Here is a 14,619-nt window from a genome sequence, read left to right as displayed (position 1 = left end):
GCTTAGTACCATCTGTTCTTATGTGCAAATTTGCACTTTGCTGAAATGTAAAGTATTGGTGTGGCTTTGTAACCAAATTGCTGTGACAACCAGAATATATTGCATCTTGCCATCTCCGTATGCTCCCCTCCCTCCCCACCCCCACCTGGAGTTTATTACATTAATTTTGTAAAGTTTATAGTGGGAAGATGATTTTATGAGAGCTGGTCTAAAAATAATAGCCTTTATTCTCTTCCTACATGTTCTGATACCAAATACAAAATGACTGGTAATAGAAATAACTTAATTTCTGGCTCCTTCTATACTAGGCAAGCGTTGTTGCTATAACTGTCCCAGAATATGGTTATCAGCAAATATTTCTCATATGCATGCAGTTTATTCAGACAAGTTTCTTCTTGGCTATTGCTGTATACTTTCTCCCTCCCTTGGTTCCCTGGATAAGCTTTGTTTGCAAAGTGACCAGACCAGATCTTGCCAGCATCCGTTATTGGTTAGGAGTGCGCTCCTCCAGCACGGAATTCAAAAGTATTATGCAATCACTGAGAGCAGGAAACAAAACTCAAAAAAAAAAAAAAGTAAACCTGTAAAAAAAAAAAAAGTAAAAAAAAAAAAAAAAAGTAAAAAAAAAAAAAAAAAGCACATGTGTATAGAATGCCTGTAATGTTCCTTCCTTTGAGGAAGATTGTGTGGATCTGAAGTCTTGCTTTTTGCATTTGACCAGCAGACCATCTCACTGTCTAAAATCCTTTAAGAACTGTAATTCATTATTGAGAGGGAAGAGTGCCATCTACTGAGTGACCATCGCTTTGTTCGGTGACAGGTTGTGCTCAGAGGCTGCTCATCCAGCACTCCTAATGCTCTTAACTTCAGGAGACCTAGCTAGCTCATAATTTGGCACGGTGCATTTGCCAGTGGTTTGGCTTTATTTGTGAGCGAGAAAAAAAATCTCTGTATTATTTCTTTTGTTCTAGGGGGGCATGCCCTTGGGTCCGATGCCGGCAGCTGGAATGCCTTACATGGGCCAGGCTTCTTTCCTGGGAATGCGCCCAGCAGCCCCGCAGTACACCCCTGACATGCAGAAGCAGTTTGCAGAAGAACAACAGTAAGCGACACTTTATTTACTCTTGGGAAATTCTTCTTTTTTTAAGAGGGAGATGTAGTCTGGAAGTATACTCGACGCTGCAAAAATATTAATGGTAATTTCTCTAGAAAAGAAGTCCATTTAGGGCTGTAGAATATTTTTGGCTGTCATACAATTCAGAGGATAGGTGGAAATGTGTGCACCAAGCCATCTGAATTTGAGACAGAAGTGGAAAAATTGAGCGGAAGCTTGACGTGGAAATTGTAATGAAATTATTTTTTGATTTTTTTTAAATTATTTTGCTTCAGAAAGAGGTTTGAGCATCAGCAGAAGTTCTTAGAAGAAGAACGAAAACGGCGCCAGTTTGAAGAGCAGAAGCAGAAGTTGAGGCTCCTGAGCAGTGTGAAGCCTAAGGTATGGCCTAAATAATAACTGCAATGTTCACTTCTTCAGTTGTTTTTTTTTTTTTAATGGCTTTTGTGGGGTGCTCTTTTTTGGCTGGCAAGCAAGCAAGTGGGGAACTTGCATGAGACATCAGATTAGATCTTTGAAAGCATCTGGAATATTCAGTCCTTATGCTCTTTGTATAATGTAAACAAAAGCTGGTGCTGAAAATAAAATCAACATTTGAAAAAATAAATTTAAACCAACCTTGTATGTAACATTTGGGAACAGACTGAGGTTTCTAAAACAGAGAGTGTTTGGTGGCTTGTTTGTGAACTTTGTCCAAAGTTTTGAACGCTTCCAGTGAGCTCAAAGGTTTGTATCTGCAAGACTCCAAATAGTCGAGTGAGGTCTATGTATTGCTCCTGTACATAAAGCGCATGTCTAAAACTGAGCAATGCTGTTATTGTGTAGTCTGCAAAATACATGCTTCCTAAATATGGGAGTTGATGTTAATATGCTTCAAGTAGGTGTTGCGGGAGGAAGAAAAGTTTAATCTAACAGCAGGCATTGCTAAATTTTGTACTGATCGAGTGTGGCCATTGAAAGGAAACTGAGTTTTGCTCTGAATTTTTCAAAACGTGTTCTGTTGTGTTTCAGGCAGGTGAAAAAAGCAGGGATGATGCATTGGAAGCCATTAAAGGAAATCTAGATGGTTTTTCTAGAGATGCTAAGATGCACCCGACACCAGCATCACATCCAAAAAAGCCAGGTTTGTCATTTTTCCTATCTTCCAACTGAAAATAAAACTCATATTTGAAATCTTCAGCAGGAGGAACTAATTGAAAGAAGTATTTATTTGGTGGTGTAAAGTGAATGTATTAATGTTTTGTAAAATAACGTGTCATCCTTGCAACTGTTTACTCACTTAGGTTATCAGGGTAAAATATTAGATTTCAGCTTTTATTAGAAGATTTGATAATCTTCAAAAGAGAGTGTAATATGAAACGAATAATGTGAAATATCATGGGAATTGGTAATGGCTGTTCAGACCAGTGATAGTAACTTTCTTTATCTTTCCATTATAACTGATATAATTGAGTTCTTTTCTATTCAAAGCATTAATTAATGTTTTGCAGAGTGCTTTTGAAGCTGAGAAATACCATATAAGTGTTAAGAATGATCAAAACATTGTATAAAAACTTCAAAGTACTGCAATAGTACTTGTGTACCATAGCCTTGACATGGTCAAACTGAAGCCTTTGGTATTCTCTCTTCTCAGTAATTAGTACTTCTTAATAATTATTACTAAAGATTTCCTGAGGGTTATAATATAGCTTGCTCTGTGCCTGAAATGAAGCTCATGTAGACAAGTTTTCTCCCATGTAAAATCTTCCTCTGCTGTGGATTTACTCTTTGATAATTCTGAAGTTACAAGTGTTTTCTGACATTTTCCCGTTGTTTGTTGATTTGTCCACCCTATATCAGTTCTGTTAAAATGGGTAAATAACGAAGGGATTGAGCAGAAAACTGTCTAAATGAATACACATTTCTTTTGTATCTCATGATACATTTTGAGTTTCTGAGGATGTCCAATCTGAAATATTACCTCTCGATTTATTCTGATCCAGTCTGTTTAAACCAAATAGAATACTTTCATAGCCAGTGTTAAGAATCAAGCTTCGATCCAAGTGTTTACATTGTAAAAATATGGGAGAGAAGATGCACGGTTGGAAGTGGCTGCTCAGTTTTACCTTATGTGTTATGCTGACAATAATCGCTGTTCTCATCTCTGTCAAGTTGCCGTTTCTTCTCACCATTTGCTGTGAATAGCTAGTATTTGCCATTTTTCCTACCCTTCCACTTAAAAACCTTCTTCCTCATCACTTTGCATTGTGTTCATTGCATTTTACAGATCATCCCACATCATCCCATTCTGCTGTATCTGTTTCCCACTCTGCTTTTCTCGATGATGAAGAATTTAGTGACTTTATACAAGGGCCTGTTGAAATCCCCAAACTGGTGCCTCAGCCTGCCTCCCAGCCTTTTCAGCCTTTCCATTCTGGTACTGAGGCTGGGCAACTGCTTTCAGAAAAGGCTGTGGGTCAGCCTCTCCCTCCAGCCCAGACTCCAGTGTTATCCATCCTGCATGGTACACTTGGGCAGGTTCCTTATTTTCCTACCTCTGCATCTTCACCCAATATCCATAAAACAGGTAACTCTGAAGTATTTTTTTTTTAATATCACCTTCTGTCTTAGAGCTACGGAGAGTCTTTACTTATTTTTTTTCATTTGTCTGAAAGATATATGTATAGGCAATTAAGTAGAAACCTGCTGATCCACGGGGAAAGATGATTCGAGTCCCCTTCCTGCTTTCCTTAGAACTGCACTGTAAAAGCAAGTCATGTGTGGATCCAAAGATGGTTAAATATGCATCTGGCTGATCTTAAGTGAATTAAGTCTTGTGTACTAGCGTCATCTGAAGTACATGTAGTAGAAGAGTTGAAATGGTGGTATAAAAAATAACTTATGCTGATGTGGAACACTTATGTGCTTCCTCTCCTGGAGGCTAAGTGGATGTTGGTAAGATTAATGTGAAGAATTCTGCTTATGTAAATATTGGACCTGAGCCTTAAATCGTGCTTTAGCTACCGATGCGCAGATGATTATGCAACAGTATTCCTAATACAGAAAATAGTTTAATCTATTCCCAACTTGTTGCTTTTTGTTAGTTGAATTTGTTGTGTGTACATGGTAAGTGAAAAGCAGAATCAGACCATGAAAGTGTTTGAACTGCGTGGTGCTATTTATTGTTCTGAGATGGGGCAGGTGTTCTTCTTCATCATTTGTCAGTGGTACCAATAACGCTTTTTGTTTGGAGGTGTGGAATTACAGTCTGGGTGGTTAATAACAAAATGTAAATAATTCCTCCTGCTGTTTATTCAGGCTCTTCCTTGGAGGAGAAAGTCTTAGATAATGGCTCAAATGAATCTGAACAAGAGCAAACCAAACTTAAAACATCTGAAGTTGGGCACAAAGCCTCAGCTGCGAGACAAGTTCGCCCCAGTCTAGCCATCAATGACTGGGATGCTGTAGGTGGACACGAAAGTGGTAGCACTGCTGCAGAGGCGCACAAGGCTTCAGAACAAAACATAGCAGTTGAAGAGTGTGGTGAGCAAATGAAACATTTGACAGAACTTAATAAGACGCTGCTTGAACGCTAACACTCTGTACACTAATTCTAAGACCAATCCTGCATAATTTTGCTCTGAACGCCTGCTTGGATAATGTCAGGGCCTCCTGCTCTATGCTAAAAGTAACAACTGTGATTTTGCTTTGAACTTTTCCACGTGAGTTTACTGCTGTGATCACTTTTAACACGTTTGTTTAATCAGGTCCTCTGTTTTACAATGTTCTGTCCTCTTTCTTGGAGAATTAGAAATGTTATGTTTTTATTTAAAGATGGTCAATGTCATGGTTATTTTCCACCTTTTAAATTTGAAAGGATAAAATCTTGTTAGCTTAAAGCTCTTAGCTCACCTATATTTATTTCCCAAACAATTTGCCATTCATATGTATTACGTTTAAAACTATCTGTGTTTTAGAGATCAACATTTCAAAAGCTGGACCAGCTTTATTTCCAGGTTCGATTTTATTAAAGCTGACTATTAAATGTTTGGTTTTGTTTTATTTCAATCAAAATAAATGCAAGGTATCTGGTACGCCTTGGTAAGTGCTCTGATGTTGTATTCAAGGGTTACATGAAATCTGAGCTCAAGTGTAGCCAAGTATGATAAAAATAAATGTAGCCCTTTTTGTCATCTCACTTTACTGGAGGGTGAGAGGAGACAGAGAAGGGGGAGAGAGCTTCTGGTGTGTAGATAATTGAATTAGGCACTTTCTCGAGCAATTATTTTTTGCCTAAAGGTACCATGACTTTTTATTAATAATCTTGTATGTTCCTCTTCTCAGTCACTGGATATGTTGCTTTCAAGTATTTTCTTATCCAATGGGTTTGTTTGTTTTAATACTGGATGAAATTAAATGGTTTGAATAGACATTTTTAATAATGGAGGGGCTTTTTAATACACAGTAAATTGTTAAAGGTGACTTTGAAGAATATACAGAATGAAATAGGAGCTGTTCATTTATTCATAGTTCAGGCAATTGCATTGTTTTTGCACAAATTCAATACAATCGGAGAGCAACAATAGTTAAGAATACGTCTAAATATTGTTAAGGGTATTTTGAAAGATGAGCTGAAGTACTTTGTGAGGAACAGAAGTTCAGTGGTTAAGTGATAATGCTGAAAAATGGCAGACCTTTAGCCATCTGGATTTTATCAGCGTTTTGAATAAGACTCGCTTATCTATCAACTAAATATGACAGAATTCCTTTTCATTTCTCATTATTTGATTTTTAGGGGCTGAATTTTATCAGAGAGATTCAAGGGTGAGAAGCAAGAATTGGTAGGATGCATAAATGTCTATGGAAGAGTGGTTAAAGCTGAATAATAATAATGAGATTGGAGAAAATAGCAAATTTCTTTTCCTTGGGTGGAGAAATGGAAGGAATTGATTGTTAAAATGTACTTGGAGTTACAGGATGATTAGAAATTAGATTGCAGTCAGGAGACGATCCGTGTGGAAGACGAGGAGGTGCACTGGGAAAGAGTGAGTAGAAAAGACCATGAAATCCAAAATGATTCAGAGTTTCTCGTGTTCCATACAAAATGAGCACAGAATCTGCTCAGGAGGAGCTAGGTGGGAAGTAAATGTGAGACCAAGGGGAAGAGTTAATGTAGTGGAGAAGGAAGTAATCGGTTCACAGGGACAGAGTAGTGGCAGGTGACACAGAAGTTCATAGCAGTGAAGGCAGCTGTGATACCTTCTGGTTCTGAAGTGTAGGAGCAAGGAGGCGATGGATATGTTTTGGGAACATGGGAAAAGATCTTGCCGAGGTTCAGTATAGTAGGCTGCTTGTGGGTTTCCCCACTAAGGATTTTCTTGAGGAATGTTGTGAATGGTTCTTATGCTTCTGGAAGGTATTAATTTAGTTTTTCCTCAAATAGTCCTAATAGTATGCAGCTGATGGGAAGATTACTTTGATATTGCACTGTGGCTGTTAAGCAATTTTAAGAGACAACGAGACTTGAGCTTCTGTACAACCGGAAATTTGGCAAACGAGGAGCTCCTTATTTCATTGTGTATATAACTGTATTCTTGCTGTTACCCCCAAATCATTCTAATTGTTATGTTGAAATATATATTTCGGCAGTAGCTGTTTTTCCTCTAAGCACAGTGATTCCTATCTGAAATCTTTGCCTGAAAAGCTAAATGATGCTGCCAAACTATGATCTAGTCTCAAAGACCTTTATACTCTGAATCTATGCATCTTAATACAGCTGTGTCTTTCTTTTTCTTACTAAATGGAATGTGTTTAGGAGTTGGAGTATTCCCTTCACAGGACCCAATTCAGCAAATGTTGCCTCCTTGGATTTACAACGATAGTTTGGTCCCAGGTAAACATGAAAATGGGCATTTAACTTAGTGGGCAATGTAAGGTGTGAATGTTTTGGTGAGCTTATGTTACCGTTTATTGGTTTGAAGCATTTTTCTTCAGTCATCAAATGAATCCTGTGTTTCTGGTATGTTACATTTATGGTGGCTTTATCTGCGTTTGAAAAAAGGATTTTCTTCAAGCACATTAAATGTTTAACCTAAAATTTCTAATGAAAGCAGATTATGTTAGAGGTTGCTGTTGCTAATAAGACTGCTTTCATGGGCAGTCTGTTTTTGGCATCTCTTTTAATTGAGGAGGCCCATTTCTTAAGGCTGTTTATCTTATATATGCAAATTACTATAGCATTTCATTTTCTGTTTACCATGCTAATATTGATTACACTGAGATTTAAATACATAAAACTGTTATATCTTTTTATATGGATTATCCTGCAATTTTATTAAAGGAACATGTTTTGTAATAAAGCGCTAAATGTATTTTGTATAAAGTATTTCTTCTTTGTTTGTTTTAAACTTGTGCATAAAGATCTTCCAATAACACATTTAGGTGAAATGTGATGATGGCATACAACATGAGAATGTTGTTGCCTTACCTTACACTTTTTAATGTTATTAATTTGATATAATGTTGAGTTTGAGATAAAGTAGAAGTGCAGTCTTAAACTTGCTTGAAAACAGCACTTGTCACTGCCTAATGATGACTCCATCTTAACAGAGTTGTATAAGAAAATTTTAGAAACCACTTTGACTCCTGCTGGAATAGATACAGCCAAGCTGTATCCCATCCTGATGTCATCTGGATTGCCCAGAGAGACTCTAGGACAAATATGGGCTTTAGCCAACCGCACCACCCCTGGGAAGCTCACGAAGGAAGAGCTGTACTCTGTCCTGGCTATGATAGCAGTAACACAGGTACGTCTAAGGCTTTGGGGATAGTGCAAAAAGGTAATTCGCTTAACTAATCTGTCATAGACTGATTGCATGCTAGCACAAATGGATGGTGTACCACACCTGTAAAAAATAAAACACTACTTTGCTGAAGTCCAGAGGAGAAGCTCTCCTTGTAACTTCAGTAGGACTGTAATTTTAGCCCTTGCTTGCTTCCTCTCTCCTGAACCAGTGGAGTGTGAATTTTAGTCTTCCATTCTTTGTCAGCATAGTATCATCTCTTACCATTTATTTCTAAATACCAGCCTTGTATGAAAACTAAGAGGAAAGTATCTTGGGGAATGAAAATCTCGTGGGAGTGGACTATATAGCACATGCCAAGTTCAGCATAGCTTTGCTTGCCTGTGCATGCTAGATTGATTTACTAAAAGCTGAACAAGAATGCTGTCAAATGTCTCTGCTCACCCAGGTGAGTATCATTGCCCTCGGTGTAACTCCAGCAGTCAGGGTGTTGAATAGGAATAGGGTTCATTTTGTTTATATAGGCTCCTGATCCCATTTTTGTGTTTCAGATTTAACTGAAGCTGGAACAGAACCCTGCTCTTCCATGGTTTCAATAGTACAAGCTAGAAATGGGAGTGAGAATGTAATATGCCTTTTTGCTGATGTGTACTATACAGTTGTCTTTGCTTTTCTGCCTTTGTAGAGAGGAATACCTGCAGTGAGTCCTGATGTGTTAAACCAGTTTCCAGCTGCCCCTGTCCCCACTTTAACTGGATTTCCAATGTCGCTGCCTGCCACAGTAAGCCAGCAGCCTCTGATGCCCTCTGGACCACCTGTCTCCATGCCTCTTAGCATTGGACCAGCTGTGATAGGAATGAACATAACGGCACCAGCGGGTGGAGCTGCAGCACAGCCTTCGGGAGCTTTCATGCCATCCTACCCGCCAAGTCAGGTTAGAGCTCTTTCTGTTGTGTGGCAAATACCGTCCTGGAAAGAGAATTAGCCTGAATGTTTCAAAGCTTCGTAATGACAACAGGCTTTAAGTAAGCAGAAAAAAAAAAAAGAAAAAAAACAAGAGGAAGCTGGAATCTAGAATGTGGCATCTAAAAATGTGAAGTCATGCCACTGTGAATGTCCTTTTGTTCTTTCCATTTCTTTCTAGTGGCATTATAAGAGGTACAACTTCCTCCATTAAAAACTAATTGAATTGAAAGAGTATTTCAGTTGTAGTTAGGATTTTGTAATGCACAAAAAATGGAATTTTAGGTTAAACTACGCTACAGAATCTGTTAGATTTCAGAATAGTTAGAAATAAGAGTTTTTGGGAGAAGCTGCAAACTAAAAACTAAAACCCTCTTTTTTTTTTTTTTTTTTACAACATTGTAAATCGTGTTGAGATCAATTTTGCTGTTTTGCAAATATGGTTCATCTTTTTGGTGGTTTTGCTCTATGTATCTATTGATTTAAGTTATTGACTGATTTAAATTATTAGTAGTTATCCTATATTAAAATATTACATGGCTATGATCAATAATACATTTAATGTGAAGGGAATAGAGTTCCTTACTCAGCTGTTCTGCATGCATACTATCTGTAATCCTGTACACCGTGTATGTGTTGAGTGGGTGAGGTGCAGGTGAAGTGGAAATACTGACCATACTAATTTTGCTTACTGATGTTGAAAGGGTTGTGGTTTTGTTGATTTTTTTTTTTTTTTAAGTGTACCATATTACTGATCTGCTTTCATGCTATATGACAATTTGGAGAGACAACAGTATATCAATTTACATGTTGTTTGTAATGCAGGTAGTAAAACCAGAAGATGATGACTTCCAAGAGTTTCAAGATGCTTCAAAGTCTGGCTCACTAGATGAAACTTTCACTGATTTCCAAGGGGATGGAGCTGGCTCCTCCAAAGCAACCAGTTCACAGCACCGGAGCAGGTAGCAGATCTTTTGATTTCCACCCCTTCAGTATTTTAGAATTCTTTTAAGAAATGAAGTGCTTTCCTCTTTTGTGGGTAGCTTTCTAGCCTGTAATTTTCTTCTGTCACATGAATTCTACTCTGACAATTTCTTCTGGAGGTTGTTACAACTACAATTAGGCTTTCTGAATCAAAAATGACATTTGATGTGCCATAGGTGGTTGGCCATTCTTTACCATTCCAGTCACCATGCTGAGGTAAATTGCATATACAGGGTGTGGGGATAGGTTTTCAAGTGTTTACACTATTGCACAGGCAATTGAAAGTTACTTCGTACTGTGCATTCAGGCAAAAATCTTACGTAAAGCTATTCAGAAAAAAATACACAAGGATGGGGGGGTTCTGCATTTAGTGTTGTGTGTTTCCATTAATAGCTTGACCCAATGTTTGTTGGAGTTAACAGAAACCATTTGCTGACATCAAGGTCTTTCTTCAGGCCCTGAATATGGACCCCGGAACTCATGCAAAAAGCATGACATTGTACTCTTAAATGGCTGAGAACTTCAGTGGACAGGGTTTTTGTTATTTCTATCATTTCTCTGGCCAGCATGTAAATTGTTGATAGCTGAATATAAATCTGAATTGAAATCTTATGTAGACTTAAGCAATCTTGGCTCTTCATCTGGGAGACAGCCAAAATGTAATTCTGGCTCAGGCAGATTTTGTACAATAAAATATGCATGCTTGCTTCCTTTGAGAGTTTAAAATTAATCTTCCGAAGTTCTGTGATCACAAAATTACAAAGTGTTTACTTCTACTGCATGTGGCAAAGTTTTGTGTAGCTCCCACGTGTCTAATTGTAGACATACAAATTTTCCACGTACTGAACTGTCTCTTCGTAGTTGCAGATAGAACTAGTGCTTTCCAGGTAAGTAGTGATTACCGGTTGCTTCCTCAACAGTGACATCAGCTGGGGATACTGAAACAGATTGTTCAGTTACACTTTGCCTAATGACATTCCATGTAAGGAATTTAATTTTGCTGATGTCAATCACTAATGCCACGTGTAGTTGAAGGTGCTCTATTTTAAGTATATCTTAATTTGTGTTAGACGTCATTTTGCAATTAAAGCCGTTCTGTTAGTGAAAGTTTTAGCAGAAACACTGTTTTTAAATTCCACAGTGGGAAGTAGGGGATCATAAGGAAGAAAAAAGGTGTTTCATTGCAGCAGTTCTCTTTATTCTGTTGTAAAAGCATTCGTTTTTGAACAAAATGTTACAATGAGCTATAATCTAATTGCTTATGGAGCTTTATTTTAAAAAAAAGCCATCTGTAGAGTACAGATGATTAACCATTACATTTGCCAAGACTGCATATGTAATAGCCTGTTTTGCAGTGATGTGAAATTTAATTAAATTACCATAAGCTATATTTTTTTTGACGCTGCTCTGTCTGCAAGCATCCCAGACCATCATTAGCACGTGTGTGCAAGTGGTAGGTCTGCATGTTGCTTGTAGGCTGCTGATAAGGAGATTTAAATGGCTCTGGAAAGATTTTTGCTTCAGGCCAAAGAATGCCATAGAAATTCATTCACGTTTTCAATGTGTATAGGATTGAATGACATAAACTAGAGGTAAAATGCATCATTCATATGTAAAGGATGTTGTTCTGTAGAGCTGCCAAGGTCTGATAAGAAGGCTTGTGCAGAGGGCAAGCAAAGCTCTCACAGAGCATCTTCTAAATCTTTCAGCAATTGCTAACATGGCATTAGGTTATTATGGCAGTTTTACTATATAAAGTGTGTTTATGTGCAAAAAGATTTTTCTTATGTAACTATGGAATAATCCTGATGTTTCTGAATAGATGGTTACCTAAATGTGCTGATTTGCACTGACAGAAATTCATAGTTCTCTTTTACTTCCCTTTGAACAGTGGTTCTGCTTTATTCTCCTAATTTTGTGATATGTAATAAAATATAATCAAAAGTTGATAAGCTGAAAGCAGGGAGCTAGAAAAACTTCATGCAGTTTTGACTCTACTATAGCTATCAGAGAGAACAGTCCTTACACTGCCTTGGACACAGTGATAAATGAAACATCAGTGATTCCTGGGGTATGTCTATCCTCTCGTAGGCTAAGAGTTCCTGTGGTGGAAAGTTTTGTAGTTTTTTGCTCATGCTTTGTTACAAATCAAAATCAATAACGGTGAAAATTGACTTCTGGCCTACACAAATACAGTTAGGTGAGATAAAGTGCAAATTCTTCCATCAGTTACCCAACAGCAACTACCTGCCTACATGCTCTTATTCTTGATAGATATGAGGTAGTTTCCATAACGTTCTTGATTAAGAACTTTGTAGGGTACAAGCTTAAGTTCAGTGGTCCAAGCTGTAGTCATAAGAGGCTCCTTTAAATAAAACCTGGAACCATATATTTCTTATGGATAAATTAAGGAACTTTGCTTTTATCTCTTTTGTTTTTAGTGTTCCTTCTTTACTAATGCCACTCCCAGGTAATAAGACACTCTCATCAACTGATAAGTATGCTGTGTTTAAAGGAATTGCAGCTGAGAAGCCTGAAAGTACAGCTACTTTTGGAGGTAAAAGGAAAAATATGCAACTACTCTGAACAACGTATTGTGATGTTTCATATATCTAGTTTCTGGCATTTATTAAAATTTAATGTAAAAAGTCAGAGCAATTATGCCAATGTAAAATTTATGATACAAGTTCATAATAACTTTATGCAAATTTATTTTCTCACATTCACTAGATTGTGGGGACAAGTATAGTGCTTTCCGTGAATTAGAACAACCATCAGAGACCAAATACATAGGTAAGCAGTATGTATTTTTGGAGATGCTTTAACATATTTTCTTGATTTTTTTTTTTTTTTTTTTTTGTGGTTCTCTATGAACTGTAGAATTTCCATTGCTAGAATTCCAGAATAATGGTCCTTCTGCTCCTCTAAACAACTTGACAGGAAGTATCAATGTACTCTCAGAACAGTCTGGAAACTGTTTCTAGAAAATTGGCATCTTTTTTGGATGTTTCTGAGGCTTATTTTAAAACAACATCAGAGTTGGAATTTGTTTTAAGTAAGGAATCGCATATTCTTAGAAGGCTGTAGAGTAAGATGCTTCTGGACAAAATTGCAACTTTTTTCTGTAGTTAGGGCAGAATTTAAACCTTTCACGGTCTTTGCTCAAGAATAAATATTGTCACTTCTTTTTAAATTTGTGTTTAATTGTTTTTTCTTGATTGGGAAGAGTAAAACCTAGATGGCATGTGAGATGCAGTATCTGTGTAATTACAAAAGCAGTCTCTCCTTAAGCCTTTTCCAGAATGGTCTGTGCATAACTCATTTATGAAATATAAGAGTTAATCTTAAATTCTACTAACTTTCTTACATTGTCAGTAGACAGATCAGAAGATAATGCATTACAAACTTAATCTGACTTCTGCAGATACATCATACCCAGCATTTTGTCTTGTTATTAGTAAACAATTTTAGATTTTAGGATAAAATTGCTTACTCTAGTTCATTCCGACTCCATGTTTTTCAAAGATGGGATTCTTTTTTTCAGACACTGAGTTTTTGAAACTCTTGTGATGTTTTGAGAGGTTCTCATATTCAATACTTTTCCAGAATTAAATGTATGCAATGAAATAATATTTTCTCTCTTTTTGTATATGTCCTAAAAATATATAAAAAAAAATTACTTTATTTGCCTGCTATCCAGGTCTGACCATTCTTAACCCTTTCACCAGCTTACATTTCTAATGGAAAAGTTTGCAATCCATCAGTAAGTGTAGTTTGCTGTGATGTTGCATTTTTTTGATGAATGGATAGCAATTTCACAAATATGTGTACTGTTGTTGGGCCAAGTGAATCGGTTTGGAGGGAAGGGAGAAGGGAATAATGTCAAGTATAGTCATGGTCTTCTATTACCCTTGTAAGGAGCAGTCTTAAATCTTGGTTAAACTAATTTAAGGTATGACACTGGGATACCTTGAGAATTAAAGGGTAATGGTGTATTTCTAAACTTGAACAAAATTTGTTGGATGCTTGTGATAAAATATGCATAAATACTTTAAAATTACAAATGATCTATATAAATATATGCTGGTGAATGGGTTAAACAACTCAAGATTTGTCATGTTATTTTTCATGTGCAAAAGAAACAAAAAAGAAAAACAAAGACGTAAATAGGAAGAAAGCTATAAAGTTACTACACCAAAATATTTAATGTAAATTCAGTGAAAACATTGTTACCAAATATTTACATAGGTTTAAATTATTGCAGCACAACCTTACATTCAGTATATAGTTTCTGGGTATTTCCAAATTTTATGATTAATTATGCTCACTTTCGTGTGAAAGTCCATCTCTAAGCTTCCTACTAAAACTGTAAGCACTCACAGCAGAAGCTAGAAGATGCTTGAATTACTGCACTTACTGAAGTTCTGATCGCTTAACAATACTGTATGTTAGGTGAACCTGACAGGAGGAAAAAATGGTAGATTAAAATGAGAGCTTAAAAATGTTCTAAAACTACCTATTAGGATGACAGCCTTGCGTTCTGTTTTGCTTGTGGCTCATCTCTTCCACCCTTAGGGTTCTCCCTTATAAACAGTTGGATAGGTTTGGCTGGCTGTCTTCTTTTAAGCGAGCTTAAACTTTCAGAAGTTGAGTTGGTCCCTCCTCCGTTCCCCTTCCAGTTTATAAGCCAGGCTGTTTTTATCTCAACATTCTGCTGACATCCCATGAAGACACTGCATTTGTGCAGTATGTCAAAGGGAGGGAGAGAGAGTTGCT

At 37.0% G+C, this 14,619-nt stretch overlaps 1 protein-coding gene across 2 annotated transcripts in view; it reads left to right on the top strand.

Annotated features, from left to right (window-relative positions):
* SYNRG (synergin gamma) overlaps positions 1-14,619 on the top strand; it is a 43,274-nt gene that overhangs the window by 6,745 nt on the left and 21,910 nt on the right. The window contains exons 4-14 of one of the 2 annotated variants that reach the window (XM_035561189.2): positions 972-1,102; positions 1,390-1,495; positions 2,126-2,237; positions 3,381-3,680; positions 4,412-4,636; positions 6,909-6,986; positions 7,703-7,899; positions 8,582-8,830; positions 9,685-9,821; positions 12,285-12,400; positions 12,574-12,636. In XM_035561189.2, the coding sequence (XP_035417082.2) occupies positions 972-1,102; positions 1,390-1,495; positions 2,126-2,237; positions 3,381-3,680; positions 4,412-4,636; positions 6,909-6,986; positions 7,703-7,899; positions 8,582-8,830; positions 9,685-9,821; positions 12,285-12,400; positions 12,574-12,636 (1,714 nt within the window). The remainder of the gene's footprint in view (positions 1-971; positions 1,103-1,389; positions 1,496-2,125; positions 2,238-3,380; positions 3,681-4,411; positions 4,637-6,908; positions 6,987-7,702; positions 7,900-8,581; positions 8,831-9,684; positions 9,822-12,284; positions 12,401-12,573; positions 12,637-14,619) is intronic. The other variant, XM_050714762.1, reaches the window with a different exon arrangement.

Source organism: Cygnus atratus, chromosome 20, assembly GCF_013377495.2.
Source record: "Cygnus atratus isolate AKBS03 ecotype Queensland, Australia chromosome 20, CAtr_DNAZoo_HiC_assembly, whole genome shotgun sequence".
NCBI classification, from domain to species: Eukaryota; Metazoa; Chordata; class Aves; order Anseriformes; family Anatidae; genus Cygnus; species Cygnus atratus.
Note: the sequence above shows the minus strand (reverse complement) of the source record. Positions and strands in the feature narration are given on the sequence as shown.